A 25,369-nucleotide genomic window follows, 5' to 3' on the forward strand; every position below is an offset into this window, starting at 1 on the left:
ACTCCACCCCAAAATACACACTTGCGCACACACTTGTACATACACGCACACACACATCACTTATGCCCCTCCCTTTCCCACTCCAGTTAATTCGCCATGATGAAAGCTAAATCCCTGATTGGAAAAAAGAAAAAAAAAAGTCAAATCAAATCCCTCTGACTATACGGCAAGTCTGATGGTCCAATTAGGCAGACGCATGGTCAATGTGAGAGAGACACGACACATTTCACCCATTTCAGCATCACTGAACAATTAAAAATGAATAAAAACACCTTATTTACACACGCTCGCTCATGCCATCTACTTTATACAGACTACGCTTGTGCACGTACCCCTGGATAGAAAATAGAATTTCAAAGATCAAATCAATGACTAAAAGCCTATCGACATCCAACATACAGCACTGCTTGAATTTTTATTTATTTTTTAAGTCTCGTTTTTTTCTCAATTTTATTTAGAATACGACTCTTGTTGGCTGACCAAGCTAAAATAAATTAAAATAAAATAAAATCGAGCTTGATTCCTGGTGATGTCACGTTCGATGAAGCACGACTTCCTTCACGCTCTTTTTCCAGTGAGTGTGAATAATGCAATGAGGAAATAATGATTTAGCCCTCCGGTTATGTTGCAAGTTAAATTGACTCTTTTTTTAAATTGGGGGGGGGGGGGGGGGGATAAGTAGTCGTAGTTTTTTTGGTGTTAAACATGGGGAATTTGACTTTTAACCAATCATTTTAAAGGGCTTATGTTTTTTTTAGGTGAGTTATTTACCTTTAAATGCATTAAAGGTGAACAAAACAGAAATATGGGGACATTTAAGCATTTTGTATAAAATCCAAAATTGCTTTGAAGAAAATCATTTCTATTGAATTATACAAAAAAAAAAAAAAAGTTGAAATGGTATTAATTAAACTTGGCCCGCATCAAATTGACCCCGGACATTATTGGTCAGGTAATTTGTGAGAGATCAAAAATCTTGATTACAGTGGCTACCAGTGCAATAAATAATGAGGAATAAACCACGTTTGGGTAAATAATAACACTTTTAGATCATTAAATATGTTCGGTGTCATTAACATTACTGAAACTTTTTGTTTCTTTTTCTTCTGCTTTTGAATAATTCAACATGTCCTGGGTCAAATTGACCCAAAATATTCATTGAGTTGAGGCTAATCAATAAAGTTTGATTGTAATTGCTTTAATAATGGGATAGAAACTGCGTTTATTGAAATTTTAATTTGTGTGTGACCCCCCCCCCCCCCAAATTTTTTTGTGTGATTCTCTTTTTTTCTGATATTTTTTAATAAATCAACATACCCTCGGGTCAAACTGACCCAAGAACATTATCGACATGATATACAGTATGAGATGTAAACAACTCAATTGTAATTGAAATTGTTGAGTTGAGTTAAAAATAATACAGAAAAAAACATTCATTGCGATTTTTGGTTATGTTTCTGACCATTTTGAATAATTCAAGGTCAAATTGACCCAGGAATATTTAAGATAGAAACAGGATTTCTCAGTGTTGCTGACACGTTTGGACTCTGACGCATGCCCCGGGACGGGTCAAATCGTTGTTCCTGAGAACCAAACATAACAGGAGGGTTAATAGGTGATGTATGTCCACAAGTGGCGCAGTAAGCATTGCTGAAGCCTTCGAAAAGAAAAACAAAAAGCACTTTGAAAATAGACTTAACGGTGCAAAGTGCTCAGCTGGATGACGAGTAAGCACAGTGATAGCTAAAAGCACGTTAGCACCTATGGAGAGAGAGAGAGAGAGAGAGAAAAAAAGAGAGAGAGAGAGACTCAATTAAGTTGTTCAAGTAAAAGCCTGCGTCGTGAACCAGTGAATGACTCGCAAAGAATGAATGATGTCATCCTTCCACCGGGGCTGATCCTCAACACTCAAAAGTATGGCAAAGCAATTCTCCGGCGATCGTCCATCACATTGCTTCGCTTGCACGTTGCGACATCAGCCACAGTGGGAGAATCAAAAAAAAAGATGCTGTGCAAACTTGTCAAAAAGAGTACAGCAGGAATTAAATGTCAGCTTTTGCGTCGACTCGCACCTAAATTGGCAATAAAAGCGTCCTCTTGTCGGTAATTCTACTTATTTTTAATCTGCGGTTTGTCTTTTTTTTTTTATATATATATATCTTATATTTTCTGACTTTTTTTTATTTTTAATCATCTCTATTTTCTTACTTTACAAAACAAGAGACAGAATGGTGGACAGCTGACAATAAATAGAATTCTTCTTCCTCTTCGTGGTATTTTTCTCGTCATCCGGAGTTATTTGTCGTAAACAAATGGGGCCCTTCGTTGGGTGTTTGGCGCGTTCTTTTGTTTTCCTTTTGAAGTGCACGCCCATCCCCGCCTCCTTCGTTCATTGCAGCAGCGCCCGGATCTGTTTGGAGGTGCTGTCGTCATTTAGATGTCGTGTCGTATACCTGAGGAGCACACGTGATAACGGTATAGTAAGAAAAATCAACACAAACTGAAGTGAGGACATTTTGCCCCTCATGGATACAAAAGCTATTTCAAAGGGCATTCATATAATATAAGATGGCTTTATTGTTGAAGCCCAAGCGTGTGCCATTATGGTTGTATAAAACCATATTTAAAAAAATGGGGGTGGAATGATAAGAAAAATCTGCAAATTTGTATTGATTTTATTTGATGTTGTAATATCATCATTCGCCACGAGATGGCAGACATTCCTTAGTTGCCACCTCTAATGTTGGTTTTCTGTTCAGTGGTTTTGTGCCGTCCTTGATTGGTCATTTTTATGCAATGGATGAAAAAGAAAAAAATCACAATATGGAGTTACTTTTTTGTTTCCTTCAAACCATTTGGAGGCACTCGTTGGGTTAAGATAGTGAAAAATTATTATTAAAATATTTTTAAAATAGTTTTTTGTTCTTATGCAAAAGCATTTTTATCATACATCTGGTTCGGAAGTGTGCAGCCCCCTAGTGGCCGACCAGTAGCACTGAGGACAAATTGTGGCCTTCTCCAGCTTTTCAGTTAGCTATTTCCATATTCTTCAGATTCTTCTAATTGGTGTACATTTGGTGTATAAAATTCTATAAAATCTATATATTTTAATAAAACAAAATCTAATTCATAATGAGAATAATGTTCTACTAATTACAGAATTCTACCAAATTTTAGATGGACACACACGGCAAGACGGACACCCACCTCAGCGCGTTGAGAAGTCCCTCCACACTGTTGGACGGCTGCTCTTTCAGGACCTTGATGCAGCCCTTCATCTGTGCGGGAACAAAGACAAACACCAGCGCTTACCAAAAGGTCAGCAATAATTCTTTCGAGCCGCCTCATTGCCAGCAGCGGTCCAAACAATGACACAGCAAATACTCGGAGCCGCCAGCGCTTTGAGAAGCGCTCAAGGGTGGAAAAGCAACCCCATTCAATTCTTGTCTCCAGAGGAATAAATAACTCGATGACGCCTTATTACGGCGTAAAAGTCGAATGTAAGCAACCACAGCACTGCGATTGCCAAACGCATTTTTGTGAGCTTAAAGAAAGTGACAAGCCATCCTAGGATTCAACTTAAAATAATAAATATATATAATCTGACACTCCTGTTATTTAATGTATTACTTAATATGAAGCAAATACAATTATGTGGAACAGGCTGAGTTTAAAATTGTATTAAAAAAAAAAACGATTTGGAAATAATTTCATTTCGTTATGTTTTTTATTTTATCCTCAAACAAAACGTGAATGCATGGAACAGGCAGATTTGGAACCTGAAAAAAACAACCTGCAATAAAAGTAATTATTTGCCGCCATCTTGTGGCATTTTTGCTGCCATGCAGCTACAATGAAATGAGTTGAAGTGAGTTGAGGCGCTTCAATTAGGGATAAGTATTCCATTGCCGTCATCTTGGAGCCAAAGAACTATGTGGAAGTTAGTTGAGGAACGTCCTCTAGACAAAAGAAATGGCTTGCCACCATTTTGTAGCCTCTATACATGGATCTTTTTTTTTTTTTTAGAAGAGGCATCAACTACGTGCCGTTTGTTTTTTGTTGCTATTCTCAAAAATAATTTTCACACAGATGCATTGAGTACACAACTTGATAATTTTATGTATAAATAAAAAAACACCCACGTCGATTTTTGAGGTCTTGGCGAACGCCCCGACGGGGTGGACGTGGTCGTAGAGGATGATGACGCCCACCATCACCCTCATGCAGAACAACATGGTGTCTGTGTTTGTGAACCGGCAGCGGTACTCCCTGAAAGACACACACCACTATTAATGGAGTGCTAGAACAGGACAGACGGTGTACAAGGACCTGAAGATAAACATGAAGAATATTAAATAAATGCTCAAAAGGCTTTTTGTGTCTCATGGGGGAAAAAGTACTCACGGGGTCTCAAGCATGACACGGCACACGCAGGCCATGGTGCTCAGACAGTCTGTGGTGTCCTCAATGGGCAAGGTCTTGTTCTGAAGAATGGCAAATCCATACGTTAATAATTGCTAGTTTTAACCCAAACTGAGCATAGACAAAGGAAAAAATAATATTTGAGTTTACTTTCGGCTCTAAATGTGAAAACCTCACAAAAATGTGGACGTCCATGTTTTTTCCATTGGACATTTGTTTAGATGAGAAAACGTTTGGTACCTCCGAGACAAACTTGGTGGTGGCGTTGCTCAAGGTCTTCAGCATGGGCGTGGCCTCGGCGTAGAACAGCGACATCCGGTTGGCCATTTCGTTGTTCACCTCGTTTTCCGCTTCCAGCTGTAACACATTGATGTTTTTTTTTGTTTTTTTTAAATATGAAATTCGTTTTATTTGAAATGTCCTTTTAATTACTGTGCATTTTCTGTATACAATGCAATTAGAAGAAAAAAAAAAATCCAACTAAATTCTATAATCTATAATAGCAGGCCCTTACTTGCTGGTTGTTAAGCCTGTTCCTACTAATAGTCCTCCTGTAGTAGCTGAAGTCATTCTGAATGGCTGGATTTGTCATCTGGACACAGGCAGACAACAAATATTTATCATGGTAAATAATATGTACAGTATATTCCACAGTTGCTTTATTTGTTTTTAGAATTGCGTGACTCCGCCCAGGATGCCCACCTCTGTTAGTCTAAGAAAAATAAAAAATCCTCACCTTGAGTTCGTCAAAACTCAGCGTAAAATGCAGAATCTCGGCAAACTGCTTGGCAAGGGCCTGCTCCCTTTCCAGGTGCTGCATGGGGGCGTACGGCGGGCTCGTCAGCGCCTCCAGCAGGCTGCGCAGGGCGTTCTCTATACACACACAAAAATGTGGTCATGTTGAGAAATTGAGGTGTAAAGGGCAGGTGTAATTTGCTCTAATCTTGTCATGAAGTGATAGTCTGGTTCAGGCTTCGAGTCAGATAGGTAGCTAATACTTTGACAGGTGAGTGTAGGCAGGTATGAGTAGCTAGTAGGGCAAAGGAGATTAACTATTGACAGTTCTGAACATTCAGGCGTTTCTCATATTTCCAGCGCAATACAAAATGCGTTCTTTACATGGTGAAAACAAACGGCGTATTGTATTGCTTAATGCCTGAGACTAGCATACAAACCGGGCATATTAGTCAAACATTTCATCACATTTTGAAATCAAAATAATCCTCACAAATGAAATTACAATGATCCAAAGTCCAATGTTTTTCAATGAGCGCAGAGCGTGCCGTGCCGCCATTTTGACTTGTGACTTGTAAGCTAGGGATTGACAATATAGCTGGATAGGGAAGTAGATAGTGTGGGTAATTAGCTGCTAGCTGGCTAGGTGTTGGGTAATGGGCAGCCTGCTGATTGAAAAGATGAAGCTAACTAGGGTAGGTAACCGATAGGAATCTTTGGTAGCTAGAAAGTTAGTCCTAGATTGGTGGGAAGCTTGCCAGTTGAAACGATAGCGCTAACTTGATAGCTAACTAGTTTGTTAAGTACTGTAGGTAGGCACATAACTGGCTAGGTGATAGGATTCATTCAGTTTAGCTTATTTCAAAGGACAACGTGCAGTACTATTAAAAGATGGCTGTACCATATTTAGCACTATGCTAATTTCCATTTGTAGTATAAGTATAAAATTACAGAACAAAGTTATAATTACATTAAAAAAAATGCAAAGTGCTGTGTCATCATGTTATAAGTCTAAAAGTGCAACAGTTATTAATAATCTATAAGAAGCAAAATACACAATCCAAGATGGTAGGTAGGTGCTTTGCTAGTTCAAAAGGTAGCGCTAACTACCTGGATAGATTGGTAGCTAAGTAGCTGGCTAAGTGATAGGTACGTACCTAGCTAGGTTGTTAGTTGTGGGCTTTGAGTTTAAGGTGTACTTAATGTTCTGTCCCTCTCATGTAACTAAATAAGGTAACTCGTGTATTGGTTACAGCGCGTGTCCCAGGAGTCCGTCGCTGTTGGACTTTTGTAATGGGCTCGATGCCTCAAAGGTCCTGAGGGGACTGAGAGAAAACATCACAGGGTCCCATCCGGTCCTCGCCATTAAAAATGTATAGGGGCCTTCTATAAATACAGAGTAAAGTGTTTCATCTAAAGGGCCCTCGCCCTCGATATTCCTCCCGCCACAGATTGGGTAAGAGACACACTTTACCTTCTGGAACGTCAGGCTAAAAATCAATCCCACCAAAGAAAAAAAGGGGCGGGCATTTATGTACTGTAGATTCTGAATGGAAAAGATAGAGCTAAGCTTACTAGCAAGGCGATAGATAGATCGACAGATGGGTAAAAGGAATTGCGCATGGAAACATTAGCGCCGATACATTAGCATGAATTATTATTGGTGAGTGTTCGGGGCGATACAGTGGGAACACAATGTTCAGCGTTGCCTGCGTTAGTAGGCAGAGCAGAGGAGGCGGGTGGGCAGGCTGGCTCCATCCCTCTGCTCTCGCACTGTTACTGTAGCAACAGCTGCCTCCATCTATGTGACTGAGTGTGTGTGCGTGCGCGCGCGTGCGTGCACATGTATGCTAACAAACGTTCTGTTGGCTCACCCAGACGCAGCGAAAACTCATAGAAGCGCTTCAGTTTGGCCACCAGGGGACACACTGCATTCCAGGCCTTCTCCTGCAGCGCCAGGTCACCCGGGTTCTGAATGGCCTACAGGTGGATGACACATCACATGTGTATGCGTTCACGCATCATCTCGTTCAATGTTGCATACCCTCACTGAGCTTTATTCCATTTCCCGCCAACACTCACTTCTCGTATTTCCTGCCCGGCGCCGTTATAGGACTGCAGCTCGGCCAGGATCCCGTGGGCCTCCTCCAGCACGGCGCTGACCTGGTTCCACACGGCCGTCTCGGCCTCGGTGGGCTGGGCATCTGAGGCGGGGATGGAGGAACGGAAGGGGCGAGGGAGGGAAAGAGGAACGGGGAAGGAAGTGAACGCGTCAAGTTAAGGAGTGGGAAGTGGGAAGGGAGAAGAGGGATGTTGTTGTAAGAAATAAGAGATGAAAGGGTGATAACCCCTAGAGATTGAGATAAAAGGCGTATTTGTTGCCACGTAACAGCATCCGTACATCCAGTATATCAAAAGACACATTTGTCGTGTTACTATGAGCGGCCCATTAATAATGCAATTATCACGCTCAGTCAGTTACGATGTGATTAGGGAATTACTTCCTGTGTGCAACTAATACAGGATGCAGTGCGATTAATTCAAACATGACTCATTAGTAAAGGTAGAGATCCACTTTGAATGCTTAAAATTTATTCAATATTTAAATGACTGTGTTTTATTTATTTATTTGGTTTATTTAATATTTTTTAAATACATTATATTATTAAATTAATTTATTATGTGTTTTTTTTTCCCCCATTATATTGTACTGCACTTCAAGGGTAGATTTTATTTACACTCTAAAAACAGTTGGGTCAAAAAGTAGTCCAATTATGGATCAAAAAATGGACCAATCTACTTTCTGTGTAGTTTTATACAAAATGACCCAATTTTTTGACCCAAGTAAAAAGGATCTGACCAATATTTATAAGTTGTTTTACACTAAAAAAAAACATTTCTTGACTCAAAGTTGGGTCAAATCGACCCAAGTAGAGGATCGTTCCATTTTTGACCTATAGTTGGGTTATTTTCGACCAAACGGTTTTTAGAGTGTAAAATATGTCTCGTTTATATTATTTCAAGATCTACCATGTTTTTAAGTCCCATTTCTTAGGGACATTTATTTGATAATAACTGAGATCAAAGACAGTAGAGCTTGGACTGGCAACCAAAAATCCCCGTTTTTTTTTTTTTTTCATACGTCAGACATTAGTTGCCTTGACTACTACTTCTTCTATTTGTTTTTTCTTTTTCTTCCATTTCTTCTGCTTTCTTTCGGCCATTGGCAAATAGAAGCAGAAGTTTCACATCTAACCGGAACTCATTTGCTGCTGTCAGCACGATTATGGACCGGGGATTTTCAAATTGTATCAAATGATCTAAATTTTGGTCCAAATATGAGAATAGCTTATTTAGTTTAGTCATGTTATATTTTGACCCCCCCCCCCCCCCCCCGTCTGACGGCAATCAATGACATTTGTCTTCTGAAAAAAAAAAGAATTCTGATGGCCCTTAAGGGTAAAAAAAAATACAAAAAAATACACTAGCTATTACTTTAGCATGGCATCCTTTCTCTCTCACTTTGAACAAACTGGAAGATAATGTTTACTTCGCACGTGAGCGCCACTCGAGTTGCTAACTTTGTTCTCGCCGTGTTCCCATGTGGTCTGCCGTGTGCGCAACGTCGTGTGTACGGGGGGAAGAGTATACATTTGAGGGGCACGCAATGGATGAGGCCTCTTGAGTCATCCCGCTGTTTCTTTTTGCGTTTTTTTCCCGCCGCTGTCTGTGCCGCATGTGACTCAGGTAGAAATGAGGGTAACTCGTTTATTTCTTACATCTGCTGAGGAATCCAAATATTTGCAAACACAGAACAGTGTTGCTGTTTTATTTCTGACTCACTAATGGGATGCTGCTGTTCGCATTTGGGATGGTACGCTACTCACAAAGGGGTCGTTTACGTTTAAGCCATGAACCAATCAAATGCAATTATTTAATAATTAATTATTAAACTTATTGCCACTTTGTCAACGTTTACTGTAAAAACTATTTTTTTGAGAGGATTACGCTTTGTGTATTTAAACATCTGTCTGACGAAAGTCCACTAGCTTAATGCTAACACACAACGCAAAACACCATAGACAAGCTAGCAAAGCTCTCATTGATTTTTACTACAGTGCAGCAGTTGTGACCGTTTTCTTTATATTTACGTGTATGTTTATACTGCCCCCTGGTGGCCAAGGCATGCACAGTGCACACCAAAAAAGAGCAGCACAATGTCTATTGAATTGAAGCAAAAACTCTTTCATTATTTTCTTTATATTAAATAACCAATGTGATATTAGTTCTTTAAAAAGTACAATACGTTAGGGTGCTATTTTTCTCATTCAATATATGTTACAAAAAAATTGTTGTTGGTGGGTGGCTGGAACGGATTAAAGTTATTTCCATTTATTTCAATTGGGAAAGATTATTTGGGATACAAACGTGGAACATCTCCAACTTGTAAATTAAGCCACCCGCTGTATTAAGCTTTGAATTGTGAAAACATTTGAGAAACTTAAGACACTCAATGATCAAACAAGTTGTTAACAAGGAAAGAAACCCGTGAAGGAAAAACGGGAAAAGGGAGGACAGAGGTGGTTTCATTTGCCAACATCTTTACTTGCGTCCTGTCATCCCGCTCACACACATTAGTTAGCACATATACACAGATGACACACACACAAGGAGGTGGTCAGATGCCGATTGACTTTTTTTTTCGGCATCGAGGAGCAAGACAAACCCACACACGACCGGCATTTGCTGCTCTTTGTGTAACCTCATTGTTGTCTTGCCATTGCGCTATTGTGCGTCTGTCATCGTTTGTGACGTTTAGAACAATCCAAAAAATACTGAAAGACTTTGCAAATGCCAATCCCGGGTGGAAAAGTACGGAGGGGTTTCGAAGGCGGAGAATGGTCAGCTCGTTAGGATGCATGAGGGGTGGAAATAAAAAGGCGACAGAGTCAAAAGCAATCCAAATAAAAAAATTAAAAAAACATAAGAAGCGGATGGTCTCACGTTCAAAGTCAAGGAAAACTATTGGGCCATGCTCAAGTTCGGCGCAAGCCAGCACTTTCAGGAGGTTTCCCATGAGCCCCTGGAACAGAAAGAGGGGAGACATCTGTGGGTGATGATGGGACGGGTGTCGGGGTGGTGTGCGCGCTTGTGCCACCTGTGTGTACGTGTGTGTGTGTGTGTGTGTGTGTGGGAGCGGGATGAGTGAGCTGTTGGGATGGCATGGTGGGTGCATGGCAACATGGACACACAACTTCTTTAATCCCACTCAAAAAAAGAGAAGTCATTGTTTGTCATTTTAACTCATTTGCTCCCAAAAACGTATAAATGTGTTCTATTTCAAATATTACCATGCTCCCAAAGACGTATTTATACGTTTAAAAATTGTAAGGGTGGGGGGAGGGGTTGTTGTGGGAGCGGCCAGGTCTTTAACCCACTATTTTAAACAGATTTGTGAATAATGATGAAACTAAGCTATTTTCTAATGCTAATTGCTGCAAAACAGAAACAGATAGAAATATACTTTTTTTTTTCTGATGAAAGAAGATACTCTAATCTTTCTTTTGGTAGATTCCATGCTTTTATAGCAATGGAACACAATATTCTGTGGGCCTTGCAAAATCAGTCCAAATCCAGTAAAACAGCCAAGGGAGCGAAGGGGGTTGCTTCAGTGAAAATGGCTGGGAGTGAATGAGTTCAACGATGAATTATTTGTAGTGATTTATTTTAATTTTTTTTACATTTATAAACTAATTTAGAGATTGTTTTTATGGCGAATTAACTCAAATCTTGTCTCGTCGCAACATCTTTAGCCATTAAAAATATTGATTACAAATATTAATTAAAAATAAATCCAGATATATGTAATTGAGAGAAAAGAATAACAAATATTTAAAAAAAAATCATTATAGAATATGTGCATTCTGGCAATTATAAGCTTGCATCCTTTTTTTTAGAGCAAGGATATAAAGTACACCCTGAACCTCTCATTCACAAATAACTGCCTGTCCTTTTTTTGTGTACATGACCTCATCTAAGTAGAAATATACTTTTTAGACCAGCCATCAGGTTGAATTTAAACTGCATTCATGCGTACATTTTTATTTTAATATATGCTTTTGGGCTTTTAGCCTTTAATCAATAGGACAGCTGAAGAAGAAGAAGGGAGAGAGAGAGCGAATGACCTGCAGGAAAGGACCGCATAGTCCGGGAATCGAACCAGGCTCCGAGGACACATGGTGCGGGTGATTATCACACCGAGCTAGCCAGCGCCCCATGCATATATATTTTCATTAAATAGTATATCTGTTTGTTGTCATCTAGAGGGTTAACATTTTTCCCTTGACAGGGTCTCATCAGACCGCACGGCTCTACCAATTATTGCGAGAGTGGGACTAGAGAAGTTCTGATAGCAACGAACAACACCCACGACGACACTCCATCACACCATCATCAGCAAACTGGTAAAGTGCCTCCACCTTGCCGCCCCCCCCCCCCCCCCACCCCACACAGCTCCGCACTGACACGCACGCACATGTAAACACACACCCACGTGCACTCACATCCCAAGCACGTGCACGCACACCTCTTACTTACTTTCAAAGTCCAGGAAAAAATGAGGACAGTTCTCTAAATCCTTGCCAAGGACCTTAATGAGGTTCCCCATGGCTGGCGACCTGGACGGGAGGAAACAGCAAACCAAAAAAGAAATGCACACAATGCGCAAAAAAAACTGCTAGAAAATACAAAAATCACATCGCTCTCTTTTCCCCTTGTCTGTCTTTAGGAAGATCGTAAATGACGCTGAGTTTGTGCCTAATAGTCCTATTCCATTAGAGAGAGAGGGGGGGGGGGGGGGGCTGAAACCAGCCTTGAGTCATTTAACTCGCTCGCTGGGAGCTCGGCAGCAGCTTTTTAATCCGTTTACATGGCTATAGTAACCCAATAACAGCCAGCGACGCACGCTCCGGTCTCCCCGTCTAATGCTCCTCACTGTACATCAGTCTATAGATATTTCATAACAAGCGCTGCACACTTATTAGCCTGCGGCCGCGTGCTAATGCTAATGCTAATGCTTTTGTGCCAAGCAGAATGGACGTTGGGACAACAGTTTACCCGTACAACGGAATGAGATCCCACACCAGAAATGCGCGATAAGTTTTACCCTTATGAAGATTTGCATTATTAATTCAACACTTAAAAGAGTTAATTTTAACAGTGTGTCCAAGTATATTGGTCCTTTACCAGAATTTGTGTTACAGTAAACTCCAGTGTTAAAATGTCAGTGCGAAATGAGCTCAAAACTGACGGAAAAATAAATAGTGTTCATACAACTTAAACACGACAGATGAAATAATAGCTTTGAGTATTTAGAAGTCTCGAACACTGCAAAAAGTCACTCTTACGTTTGCTCATTGCTAAATGTGAGGCTAAATTGGCAGCAACGTCGCTATTCCAATCTAATGAGATCCAAAAAAAACCAAATTGGTAAACATCAGCTCGCACGCTCTGATGCAAGCTTTAATATGAGCCCACTGAGGAAATGAAACTGTCTGCTTCTATCAAAAAAAAAAAAAACAACACACAAAAAACGGAGATAAGTGTTCAATTGTGCGCCACAATACTTTTCACCATGATTCACGCGTACAGTGTTTATTTTCTACCGCACTTTGAGAATTTTTGATCTAATAAATGCCGGTGCACCTAATGTTATGGCCAGTGCACGCAAGCCGCAACATTTGCGAGACGCCGCGGTGCAAGTGTGCAAGCGAAATTGAAAGAATTGAGTTACGCCAGGGGTGCTCAAGTCCGGTCCTCGAGAGCCCCCCATCCGGCCTGTTTTCCATGTTTCTCTCCACTAACACACCTGGTTCATCACAAGGGATCGTTTTTCAGGCCGCTTCTGCCCGGGGTCGCGTTGTGGCGACGAGCTGTACTGCACATGCTGAGACACGCTGCGCGTATTCTAAGGGAGCCACGATTGGATGTAATGGATTTGAGACAGTTGATGGGTTGATAAAGTGTGATTGGTAAAAGATAGAAGTGCGACGTAAAAGACAACGGATGACGGGTAAAGGAAGTATGTTGAGTAAAATCTGATGATGGGTTCTAAAAACAAGTGCAATATTGATCTGTGTTGGTCATTAATTATCTGCCACTAGATGGCATAATTGCATTTGTAAGACGTTGCTGACGGCTCAGCGCATTTTTCTTTTCATATCAAGAGCTATCTATATCCTTTAACATGAAGTAACTTGTGAAATTCTGCAAATTTGTTAGCCCAGTCTCCACAAATATATATTTATTATTATTAATTACATTTATTACTGCTCAATTTTGACGCGGACAGTACAGCGCGTTTAAGAAATGAGTGGCGTTGAAGGTAACTTTAAATTAACTCAAAATTAACACACTCATTTTGACACCCCTCTAATGTTCAATATTGTGTGTTTTATCCAGTTAAATTGATCACCCATGATTAAAAAGTGACGACCAATCGACATATTTGCCGTGGTAGTAGCATCATAATATAAACCTCATTTAGCTTTATATGAGACCATTTTTATTTTTATTTTTTCAAAAACTGCTCTCAGTATAACGCAGTGCACCACTGCAATCGACACCCACAACAATATACATAATAAATGAACGCCTCATCGACAATCAATCGAAACGGAGCACATTTTTGTGCAAGTGTACCTAATGTAGTGTCCAACGAAGGCAGACTGACGAGAGTCGCAGTATGCGGTCCAAGCGGAGAGCAGTGCTCGGCTTACGGTTGCCAGGTAACTGTTGGCCTGGTGATATGGCCCATTCGCCTCACAGCTAAGGATGCTGGAGGGAAGGAAAAAAAAAAAAAAGTCTCCGGCATGCTCACGCGCAGCACACGCTTTACTCATCTGATTACGACCATCTTTAATATTTGCCGTCTAAACACCACCACAAAAGGAGAAAATCCGCTTACCCTGCTTCTTTTTTTTTTTTTCCTTTTAAAATGCGTCACCTCTTGATCTTTGGGATCCTTTTTAAGTCCCTCTCGTTGTGTGCTATTCCACGGAAACGGGGTCTTTTAGTGGCATTAGCTTGTCACTCCGCTATTACTCAACGCTAATAACTTCCACTCCTGACTTGTTGCGCTGTGCGTCTCGGCGCATCTCTTTCCACTTCACACTTCTCTTTTTCAGATGCCTATTTAAAGCCGTGGGTTTTCTCTGGTGCGCTCCAACACCCCCCCCCCCCCCCATGTTTGCTTGTTGAAAGCAGAAGCTCTTGGGATGCAAAGTTCGCTAATGCAGAGAACCAACATTTATCGCACTTTTTCCACTTTTACCATTTTTTTTTTCACTCGCCCCCCACTCACTTTTTCATTTTTACCCACAGTAGGTGAAAATACGCAATTCTACGGAGATCACAAAGTAACTTTTTTTTCATAGTATTCCATGTAGTGTTGTATGTGTGCCTTAAAGGGGCGTGGCCAAATGAGTGACGTCAAGAAGGTGGTCAGTTAGTCTGCACGTGAGCATGTGGGAGTTTTGGCCGACTTGCTCCTAGCGAGGGTCCTTATTTTGTATTTGTGGGCTTGAACGTTTGTCACATTTAATAATTTATTCAACGAAAATATAAACGATATCATTTGCAATACAATATAAAATATCTAAAACTTCTTCCACATACACAATATCACCATTTCTCTCAAATATTATTCACAAACCATTTTAAATCTGCGATAGTGAGCACTTCTCCTTTGCCGAGATAATCCATCCCGCCTCACAGGTGTGCCTAAGACTGCCCACAATAAAAGGGAACTCTGAAAGGAGGTGCAATTTTGTTTTATTGAGGGGGGGGGGGGGGGGCTCTAAGGACCCAGAAAAGTAGTCACAAAACTGCACCTTTCAGAGTGGCCTTTTATTGTGGGCAGTCTAAGGCATACCTGTGCACTAATCATGGTGCCTTGACATGGCACACCTGGGAGGTGGTTTGGATTATCTCGGCGAAGGAGAAGTGCTCACTATTACAGATTTAGACTGGTTTGTGAACAATATTTCGGAGATATTCTGATATTGTGTATGTAGAAGTTTTAGATCTTTAGAGATAGAGATAAAAAAAAATAATAATAATAAATAAAAAAAAAAAGAGCAATGATGATGACATTTCCGAATGAACAATACTGAGCTCTTTAAAAAAAATAAAAAATAAAAAAAATAAAAATAAGTTTTAGATCTTTGAGTTCATCACAAAAATTTCAAGTTGAGTGTATAGCAATATAGCGGGGGAACACTATCAATTTATGTTTGTTTGCTGTTTTCCCTCTGCTTGTCTTTTTTTAAGCAAACACATAAGCGTCTCTTTTCCTTCTTAAGCTCCCATCATAATTTTTTTTTTTTTTAAAAAACACCCTCCAGCTCGACTTACTTCTCTATTTCAACACTCCTCTAGTCTCCGTCTTGCCACCGGCACATCTCCTTCAATCTGCGTTTTAAGTCTCACTGGTGGCCCCGGAGGTGCTAAAGCAATCCGACTACGTGACGCAAAGGTCATCGGACGTGTGGCGTGTAAGTGCGTTTGTGGGCTTCCGCAGCAAGCCTCATCTGCAGTCTGCCGAGAGAAAGCAGCCCTTCACGCACCAAACGGGTTCCCACACGGCGTCTGAAAAGCAAAAAAAGCCGGCGCCCAGACGGGAAGCCAAGCGGGCAGCAGCCACGCTCGCCGGCCTCCTTTCAGCTCTCCCTGAAAGATCCCTCCTGTCACTGCCTCGGGAGGGGGGGAGGGGGGGGGCTGCATCACAAACCAGCTCTGCTCGCCAACATGGCCGCCGAGACTAACCTCTAATGTCCATATGGGTCTCTCGCTTCTTTCAAAGGACTTTGATGATCCCAATCTGCGTACGCAACTTCCTCTTTACACGTCCTTCATTTTTCCTAAATTGCCCATTCTGTTGCTTCTTATTACCCCCCCCCCCCCCAACCCCACCCCACCCCCCGCCATATGTTCCCTGCACTTGTGCTTCACTATTACCTTATGTTTGCGTCGACTCACGCGGAACAGTTCACTGCATCGACCAGGGCTTGTCAGCTCCACGCGACGGTCCGAGCATCGGCAGCCAGCACCTGACGACGACAACAACAGACAAGGCGCAGGATAGGTCAAGTGTGGCTATGGACGAGGTTTGAAATCAGTCATCCGGAGTGCAGGAGGAGTTACAAGAAAACAGGATTTAACCTAATTACAAAACGGCACCATTTTTGGAGTCGTTTATACAAAATGTCCCAATTGCTTGGGTTATTTTATACCAAATGAGCCAACTTTTGGGATGGTTTTATACGAAACAACCTAGAAAATTGGTTCAAGTAGACCCTAGTAGTGGATTGGTCCAATTTTGACCCAAAATGAGTTAATTTTGACCCCAAATGAGTTAATTTTGACCCAATTAAGAGTGGATATAATTAATTGTTAACAAATGATAGAAAATGAGTAAAGAATGACGGATGATGGTACAGGATGGTAGACACTGACAGTTAACTCATTCACTGCCATTGACGGCTATAGACGTCAAAAATTCATTTTAATTATTTCTATTAATAAAATTGTTATCGTTTGACGCCCCTAATTTTAAATAATAATTTTTTTTTAAATTAGGGGCATCAGGCGATTAAATTTTTTTAATTGTAATTAATCACATGACTTCACTAGTTAACTCACGATTAATCACAAATTTTGTATCTGTTCTAAATGTACAATAAAAAAAAAAATCTAGGTTTTCATACTCTTGTTAACAAAAGTGGGAAAAAATGTGAAACAAATAGAAAGAGTTAAAAAAAATTTTTTTACGTCTGGCAGTGAATGAGTTCATTGAAAGTTGGCAAAGAGTGAATTATGACGGGTTCAAGAAGGACGATAAGTAAGAGATAAGATATGCTGGGTAAAAGCATTGGTACACACTAAATACAGTGGATGGACCGATCCACTACTTGGGTCAATTTTGTATAAAATAACCAATTTTGGGGGGGTTGTTTATACAAAATTTCCCAACTTTTGTGCAAAACAACCCACACAAGTAGAGGGGGGGGGGGGGAGAAGTCGAGGATTGGTCCATTTTTTGACCCAAATTGTTATTTTTGACCCAAATAAGAGTGCAAATAATGAATTATGACGGGTAACAGATGTAGTCTGACAGGTTAAGACTCAAGTACGATCGGTAAAAGGTAATGATTAAGGATGAAAGACAGATTGATGATGAATCCAATCCTGTTTTATCATCTCCCAGTCGCAGACCTTTAGCACGCATCGGTTTTGACGCTCTCCTTTGAGTAAACCTCCTAATGCATATTATTGATCTGTCCTGTCAGCTGAAGGCTAAAAGCCCAAAGGTCAAGTATTGCACATCAGGCAATGGCGGTGATCTGAAATAAACACCTTTTGGGGTGGGGGGGATGGGGGGGGTTGTACTTTTAAGCAGAGGTACGGTGAAGTGCACTACGTTTGACCTCGCCGCCTTCACTTATCACACGAAACAGCCGCACAAACATAGCCGTGAATGCGGCTAATGAAATGAATGGAGGCCGTTGTCACAAATATTAATGGTCTCGCGTCGAGTCAAATTGAGAGCAGGCGTCTAATCTCATTGGACTCAAACTGCTTCTGGGGTCCGACTGCCTCATTTTGATGGATTACTATTTTCAATTGTGCTCATTAATGTTTCTCTTAACTAGGATTGGAGTTCACTTCTCTTCTCAGTTTGGAAGTAGGACAACAAGGATGGGGAGAAAAGACCACAAGGGGGGTCCGAGTCAACCAAAAAAGCGAGACGGGGTAAATGGGAGGTTGTTGAGTGTCAGGTAAAGAAAAGAGGAGAAGACGGATTATTTTTCATTGTGTTTCATTGAGACATCATTTTTCACGTGGACACAAAAGATAGGGGGGGGGGGGGCAAAGCTTGTAAAGAACATGCTCTCTTACAAAGGTTTCTATACATTCATGCCTGTGTGCTATTTTCATTTATCGGCTCACAAATCTTGTCAAATGAAGGAGATTCACTTCGAATGTGCTGCACCTTGTATTTCATGTCGCTATTCCCATTTGAATGCCACCATTTTGGCTGCCATAGGACAAGTGCCACTTCTTGTTCACGCGACCACAATAGCCAAATTTGTATTATAAGTCATGCTGTAAGACAATTTCTTGTTATTCCCATTTTGTTAGCATTGGAAAGCATTTTTGCCTAATCCTAATTAGGATTATTAAGAAATGAATGTGGAGGGAGAGCGTCGTGTTAATTTTTCCACTCAGTGGCGTCAATGGTTCTCTCTCTCTCTCTCTCTCTCTCTCTCTCTCTATCTATCTATCTATCTATCTATCTATCTATCTCTCTCTCTCTCTCTCTCTCTCTCTCTATCTATCTCTCTCTCTCTCTATGTAACTATCTCTCTCTCTCTCTATCTCTCTCTCTCTCTCTCTATATATATATATGAACAGGATAAGCTATATAGAAAATGCGTGGATGGATTGTTACGGTGTGCTGCTTAGTTGGAGCTCTTCTTTTGTAGTCCTAAACGGGATACCTAAGGACCGTCAAGAATGACAAATGTAGCGCGAAAAGCCGCGCCGCGGCGAACGACTAAATGGGCGGACGACCTCTGACCCGCGCCTGACCTAGAATCTATATACGGCTCCAGGCGTCCAAGTCATACATCAGCCGGCGCGTCCCCGGAAGAGGCCACGCTCCGTCGCAATGAGCCGCACTGAAGATGCAATCCAATGGGAGGGGGGGGCAGCATGGCATAAACAGGAAGTACAGATACTTTAAAGACGAAAAGGGAAAAAAATCATTGGAACAGAATAACAATCCATATTTGGCGGTGCATATGTTGATGTTCTTGCTATTTTTATGAGTTATTTATTTTTTGCTTCCTCATTGTCTGATGCCAAATGGCTCAACTAAGTCAACCCGCTCGAGCTCACGCTGGGCTAATTAGTCAGCGTGCGCGTACGATTGTGTACGCAGAAAACGGAGTGGGAAACACACGACAACGCCGCACAACAATCACTTGAAGAAGAGAGCAGATGGTGCAAAAAAATTCAATACTCCTAATAATGTCTAAATGTGTGTAAAAATGTGATCATAATTTGACATTTGATCCAGTTCTATTGTAAGATCTGGCCCCTATCGCGGAGTTGCTAATTGTAGCGATCTGGCTTCCTGCTCTTATGAGCTTGCTTCCGATTGGCTTCACCTTGCTTCTAAATTGGTGTTATTGATCTCGCACAGCACCACGGGGTGGGGAATTTGGCCGATCTGTGGAAAATTGATCCGATCGACAAATGAACTGAACGCGGTACTTTTGGAATTCCTCACAGGGAAGTGCTGAGGTAATAACACTTGAATTGTAAAACGGAGATCAAAGTTGTGTACATATTTGTAAGCGATGCGGACAAAATGTCTTCAGTTTGTTTGTTTTGTCGACTGGTGTCGTGAATCGAAGACGGAGTGCTGAGTGAAGGAAGAGACAGCTAAGTTAGCATCTTGCGCTAGCGGCCATGTGTGTGTTTCTCACTATCAAATATGGGTAGGATTCTACTTCCTGTATTTTTATTTTCCCATTCCCGTTGATTCCACAAAACAGACTGATGGTACTGACCAACTTTTTATGAGCTAATGGACTTGTTAATGACTGCGATGTTAGCTTATAGCATTAGCAATGACTAATTAGCTGCCATATCGTTAGACTAATACCATACAGCCATTTTTTTATTTATTTTTTTACTTTGTTTATTTATTTATTTATTTTTGACTCCTGGATTTATGGCCGTCTCTAAGATTGAGTGCTGGGTGAAGGTAGAGATTGCTATGTTAGCTTCTTGTGCTAGCTGCCACGTGCTGTGTGTTTTTCCCACTATAATATTTGGGATGCCTACTTCCTGTATTTGCTCCCATTCCCTTTGATTCCACAAGACAGACGGTACTGACTAACTTTTTATGAGCCAAAAGGACTTGATAAATACCGCTATGTTAGCTTATAGCATAAGAGATGACGCGTTAGGTGCCACATCGTTAGCGTAATACCACACAGTCATTTTAAATTTCTTTTCTAAAATATATTTTACTTGTTTAATAAAAACCTTTCAAATTTGATTTAGGAAAATATGTTAGGCTAACAACATGCTTGTCGCCCGTGAACATGGAAAGTATTCTACAGAAAAATGTACATTCTGAATAATCTGCTGGTATTTACAGCCCCCTCCATGTTGTAGGTGTATTCAGACCGCCTCCCCGCCTCTTCTGTCAGACCACCATGTGCCTCGGTAATGTGATAATTTTCCCTTTCAGGGATTTACCCCCCGCCCCCGATTCTCGACACTACCGGATTAAATTACAACATGGCCCAGTCAAAAAGGCTCCTATGTCAATTTCCAATATTATTTCAACCAATCCTGTAATAATGTTCCTTGTGATCCGGCCCCTCAACAGCGAAGAGCACAAAAGGAGCATCGTAAGCGAGACCGGAGTGACAGATGTTTGAACATGTGCTTTATAGACGAGTCAACGAGATTAGGAGAGATTAGGCCCGTCACAGAATGAATGAATTTGAGGAATTCTGCACAGACAAGCATATGTGGATGTTGTAGATTTGCAAATAACAGCTGTAAAATTGCGGCTTCGTCAGCGCTGGTGACTCAGCTTTGAGTTTCTACTGGCTAAAAAGTCCCTCTCGGCGTCCATTCGGGTGCCAAAATGTTTTGACGTAAAAACTGTTCGGGCGTGAACAAAAACTGCTTCGGCGTTATCTGCGACGGTTTCTTCTCCGCCTCGCGGCTGCAAACTCAGCGATGTGAAGGCTGGAGGAAATAATTACACACGCGCTGTACATCCCGCCAACGACTGTTTTGACACTAACACTTGTCACGGCAATTTAATAGGATTTTGCCCAAAAAGTCATTGCTGCAGTCTCTCCGTATTTTGGGGGTCTGTACACCTCATCAAATTCACCCAAGATTTCAATCAATCAAGATCACAACGGCTTTACCTCTACTTACTTCCCACGACTGCAACTAGTGCATGTGGCCCACGTTTTGCCTACTTCTGCACAATTAAACCCCTTAGTTAAATGACTGTGCTGCACTATTAACACTACTAGGACAAATTTGTGGGTATGAGTCACGCACTAGTAGCCTCCTGGACCCTACTCTAGTGACATGTAATTTTCCTACTAGTATGCAGAAATGGCATTCAGTAGTGAAAAATATGACTAGTAGTAATATACTAGTGTGCCCTAGTTGTTCTACTAGTGCACTGAATTACTAACTAGTGAGCATAAATAGTGTACTAGTGCATTGACTTTAAGTTGAACAACTGTGCACTACTTAACTGTGGGCTACTAGTTCTAGTGATGTTATGAATTCATACTACTAAACATCTAGTACCTCACTAGTAGCACACGGATGTCAACTAGTGCACAAGTAAGATGAAATTGTCTTAATAGTAGGGATCTGATACTGATATCAAGCACCGATACCATTAGTACTTTTGATACAAACCTATATATCCCAATATAGCATTTTTCCTTAAAATTGCTTGAAGTGAATGGCGATTTTCTATTCTTCTAATTTCTAGTTCCTGATTATAAAATGGCCGCAAGAGGCATGTTCTCGTGAGGACAAAGGGGCATACTACTACTAGTAAGCTGGATATCCAATAAACTGTCAAATGGCTTCCCATAATTGAGCCCCTTGGCAAGTAATAAGTGGCGGTCCGCTACTGCAGCGCGATAAAGACGGTAAATGATGTGAGATCGCCGCCACGACACCAGCGTCCCGTTGCATTAGATGATGCAAGACGCGAAAGACAGCGATCACCCCCCCCCCCCCCCCGAATTGCGCCTTCCGCCTCGTCGAACCCGATAAAGCTGACACATGCTCGGCCCCGTTAATGCCATACTACACAACGGATGGACCAAGGGAAGGGGGGAAAAAAAATACTGATTTGAGAGTACTTGTAAGGGAAGATGGCGCCTCGATAACCATGTACTAGTAGTAAACGTTTTGACAATTCAGCACAATAGCAGAATGACTAGGGTGCACTAATAACAATTTTGGCATACTAGCAGGAGTTGGAACTACATAATTTTTTATTTTTTTTGGGTATAAAACTCTACACTATTAAGACAACTGTGTGCTACTGATTTTAGAATGTTATAATAGCACTAGTAGTATGAATTGCAATAAGCCACATAGCATAGTTTTGCTTCACTAGTCACTTATAATTGTCCTACTAGTATGCCAAAGTTATCCTATTAGTGAGAACAAAGTGCACTAGTACATGGACCTTAAGATGAATATCAATTATATTGAATAAATGCTTAAAAAAAAGACTTCTGAACATTTATTTAATATCAAGGTAGGCCAGGTGTGGTACTAGTAGTCGAAACAAAACACAACTAGAAAGTCTACGAGTGTGATGTATCGTCTTACTAGTGAGGGACAAACAGCATGTACACATATTTTTATCTGATATCAAGGATATCTAGTTTAAGGTTATACTAACCAAAAGAGGCACTAGTAGTGAGGATTATTATTATTCTTTTTACTATTAAAACATTCATTCTACTAGTGCGCTGAGTTGTCTTGTAGGAGAACAAAGACTGTACTAGTACATGGATGTTAAGATGGCAAATAAATGTCAAGCCGCTTTCCATAGGAACGGAGATGATGGAGAGAGAAAAACGGGGGAGAGAGAGAGAGAGAGAGAGAGAGAGAGAGAAGGCGGAGAGAAAGAGGCGGCGTGACGTTTCTATGGCCGCTTGAAAAAGATTCGGAGGGTGAGGGAATCTTGCATCACCGCCGCCAGCCAGCCAATCGGGCAGCTCGATTCCAACTTTCAAAGGGAGTGTCCTAGCAACAGCGGAGTAAATACTGTACCTTTAAAAAAAATAACACACACACACAAAAAAAACATGCACACGTACACATTGATATCGTTTTGTAACTCTTTACTAGGCAATGTGTAACGTCCATCCTTCTTGTAGACGGTGATGGAATGCTCACTAGTTTTGGACCCAAAACCCCACCGCCGCGTCGGATTGGTTGTCATGGTAACCACAGTAACAGGAACTGATAAAGGACTTGATAATGTGGACGGTTGCGAACGGATGTATCGACGTGTGCTCGTATGTTGACGTCAGGGCGTCACAGTTGAGCGCTTGCGGGGTTTTTTTTTTTTTTTTGGGGGGGGGGGGGGGCGACCAATCAGATCCAGCATCTTCCGCCGCTCATCTCACACACACCCAGTCTTTAACATTTTTGGGGACCTCATTCATCCATCCATTTGCTCCATTCAGGTTTCCCCCCCCCCCCCTCCCCTTCCTCCCTTCTTCCCGCCTTGTTGTCCATGCACCCTTCCTCATTAGCCATGCTTTTGTTTTTAAGCCCGCGAGCGTGGGGGCATCTCACCCCAAAAAAACAACCCCAAAAAAACGGAAAAAGGCTTTTTTTTTTTTGCATTGCATTGCATTGTGCCTCACTGAACACTCCCACAGTCCATCAATGTGATATGTGTGACGCGCGTGATGGTTCGAGGTCGCATATGTACCGCGTGATGCGCCCATCCATCCGTCAGTGGAAAGATAAACCCATTAATGCACATTAGCATCCGCCGCTCGCTGATGGATTTCCGTCAGAGGAGGAAAACCGTCCATCCTCCGGCCACTTTTTTTTGGCCCGAGCGCCGCAGTGAAAGCAGGACGAGCCCCCGCCAGGCCAGCTTCCTGCACCCTCAAATCACTCAGCACAACCTACATCCTCATCACATCGCAATCAAAATTTAAAAAAAAATAAAAAATAAACGCAGCTGGCTTACCGGCTGTGCAGGACGGATGCGCCTTCCTTTTTCCTTCCCCTCGAGGTGACGCCGAGATGCGAGGGAACAAAAGAGGAGGAGGGACAAAAGGGCAGATCGAAAGCGGCGTGAGGATGACGGGATAAGAGAAGGGGGTTCAAGGGGTGGGGGGGGGGGAATAGAAGAAGAAGTCCCTTTGGCTTTTTTTTTTCCCTGCGTCTGGCTCAGAGGAGGATTCTTCTTTCTCCTTGCGTATCCACTGTGGGGGCTGTGGATTGAACGCGGAGGAGCACGCACTGCCTCACGCCACTCGGCCCTCCCCTCCTCTGCCTCTCTGCACTAAAGACAGCAGCTGTTGGGCTATGAGAAATAGAACGCCATACCCTCCCCTCTCCCCTCCTCCTCCCCCCCCCCCCACACCTCACAAAAGACCCTCACCATACACATGTCCTTACAACACCCGCCCTCCCCCGTTTTTTTGACTCCCTGGCAAACCTTGTGTGTTGATGGCTTTTTTTCTTTTACTTCTTTATAGCAAAATGTGCACACAAAAAAAAATGTGGTTCTTGCATACCAGTGGTGCTGAAACTTTATGCCACTTGCATGACTAACATTAAATATAGTAACTTGGCGCAGAGATTTTATATCTAAGAAATATAAGTCACTGTAACGTGATGCACAATTCGAACATTAACGCTGAATTTAAATGGAAAAAAAAGTTTTTTAATTACTGATTTGTTTCAAATGTACTGCACACTAAAAGTATCTCAGTTATTTATATTTTTTAAGTTCATACAAAACCCAGGGGTATCACACTCATTTTCATCGTCCCACATTGTTGTTACGGTTTCCCGTTGAGGGTCGTCATGACTGCTGGAATGATTCAAAAGTATCATCAGTTTATGTCAAGAAGGGATTTGGTGTGGGTGGGGGGGGGGGGTGGAATGCCTGTAATAATTGTAAAAAAATTAAATAAAAATTTTAAGTATAATGAAAGTAAAATGAAGTAAACACATATTTGCTTTAGTGGCGGGCCGAATCTGGGCCCCCGGGCCTCGGGTTTGATGCGACCATTTTTTAAACCGCTGGATTTTTTAGGAGTTCATGCAAAAGAAGGGATATCAAGCTCATTTGAATCACATTACATTGTAGTTTCCTGTCATAAATGTTGAAGTCATTCAAATGTAGTCAATGTAACTTATAAATAAATTAAAAAGCAAAGAAAATTGCAATTTTGGTGCAGGTTTTTTTTTTGCTGAAGTGAAAATAAATCAAATTTAGCCAGAAATATGAAGTTAAACACATTATATTTGCTTTAGTGGACCACCAAAAAAGACAATATTTTTTTATTTTATTTTTAATCAAGTGGTGGGCCAAATTTGG

General features: G+C 41.4%; 1 protein-coding gene across 3 annotated transcripts; it reads right to left on the minus strand.

Moving 5' to 3' along the window:
• Positions 1-9: 9 nt before the first annotated feature.
• LOC147157386 (CYFIP-related Rac1 interactor A-like) lies at positions 10-24,318 on the minus strand. Of its 3 annotated transcripts, XM_086062965.1 has the most exons (12): positions 24,008-24,318; positions 16,174-16,265; positions 11,755-11,834; positions 7,240-7,361; positions 7,032-7,137; positions 5,159-5,295; positions 4,937-5,014; positions 4,663-4,779; positions 4,405-4,484; positions 4,143-4,269; positions 3,208-3,278; positions 11-2,453 (listed from the first exon to the last, which is right to left on the minus strand). In XM_086062965.1, exons 3-12 carry the CDS (start codon positions 11,822-11,824, stop codon positions 2,390-2,392), a joined length of 972 nt encoding a protein of 323 aa, XP_085919091.1. In that variant the 5' UTR covers positions 11,825-11,834; positions 16,174-16,265; positions 24,008-24,318; the 3' UTR covers positions 11-2,389. The 3 variants fall into 3 exon arrangements, with proteins under 3 accessions (XP_085919090.1, XP_085919091.1, XP_085919092.1); XM_086062966.1 differs by lacking the exons at positions 16,174-16,265; positions 24,008-24,318 and adding an exon at positions 13,858-13,985; XM_086062964.1 differs by lacking the exons at positions 11,755-11,834; positions 16,174-16,265; positions 24,008-24,318 and adding an exon at positions 10,162-10,258 and having other exon boundaries at positions 10-2,453.
• Positions 24,319-25,369: the final 1,051 nt, after the last annotated feature.

The sequence above is a fragment of the Leptonotus elevatus genome, chromosome 19, assembly GCF_054856555.1.
Source record: "Leptonotus elevatus isolate MCC_2025b chromosome 19, RoL_Lele_1.0, whole genome shotgun sequence".
Lineage (NCBI taxonomy): Eukaryota > Metazoa > Chordata > Actinopteri > Syngnathiformes > Syngnathidae > Leptonotus > Leptonotus elevatus.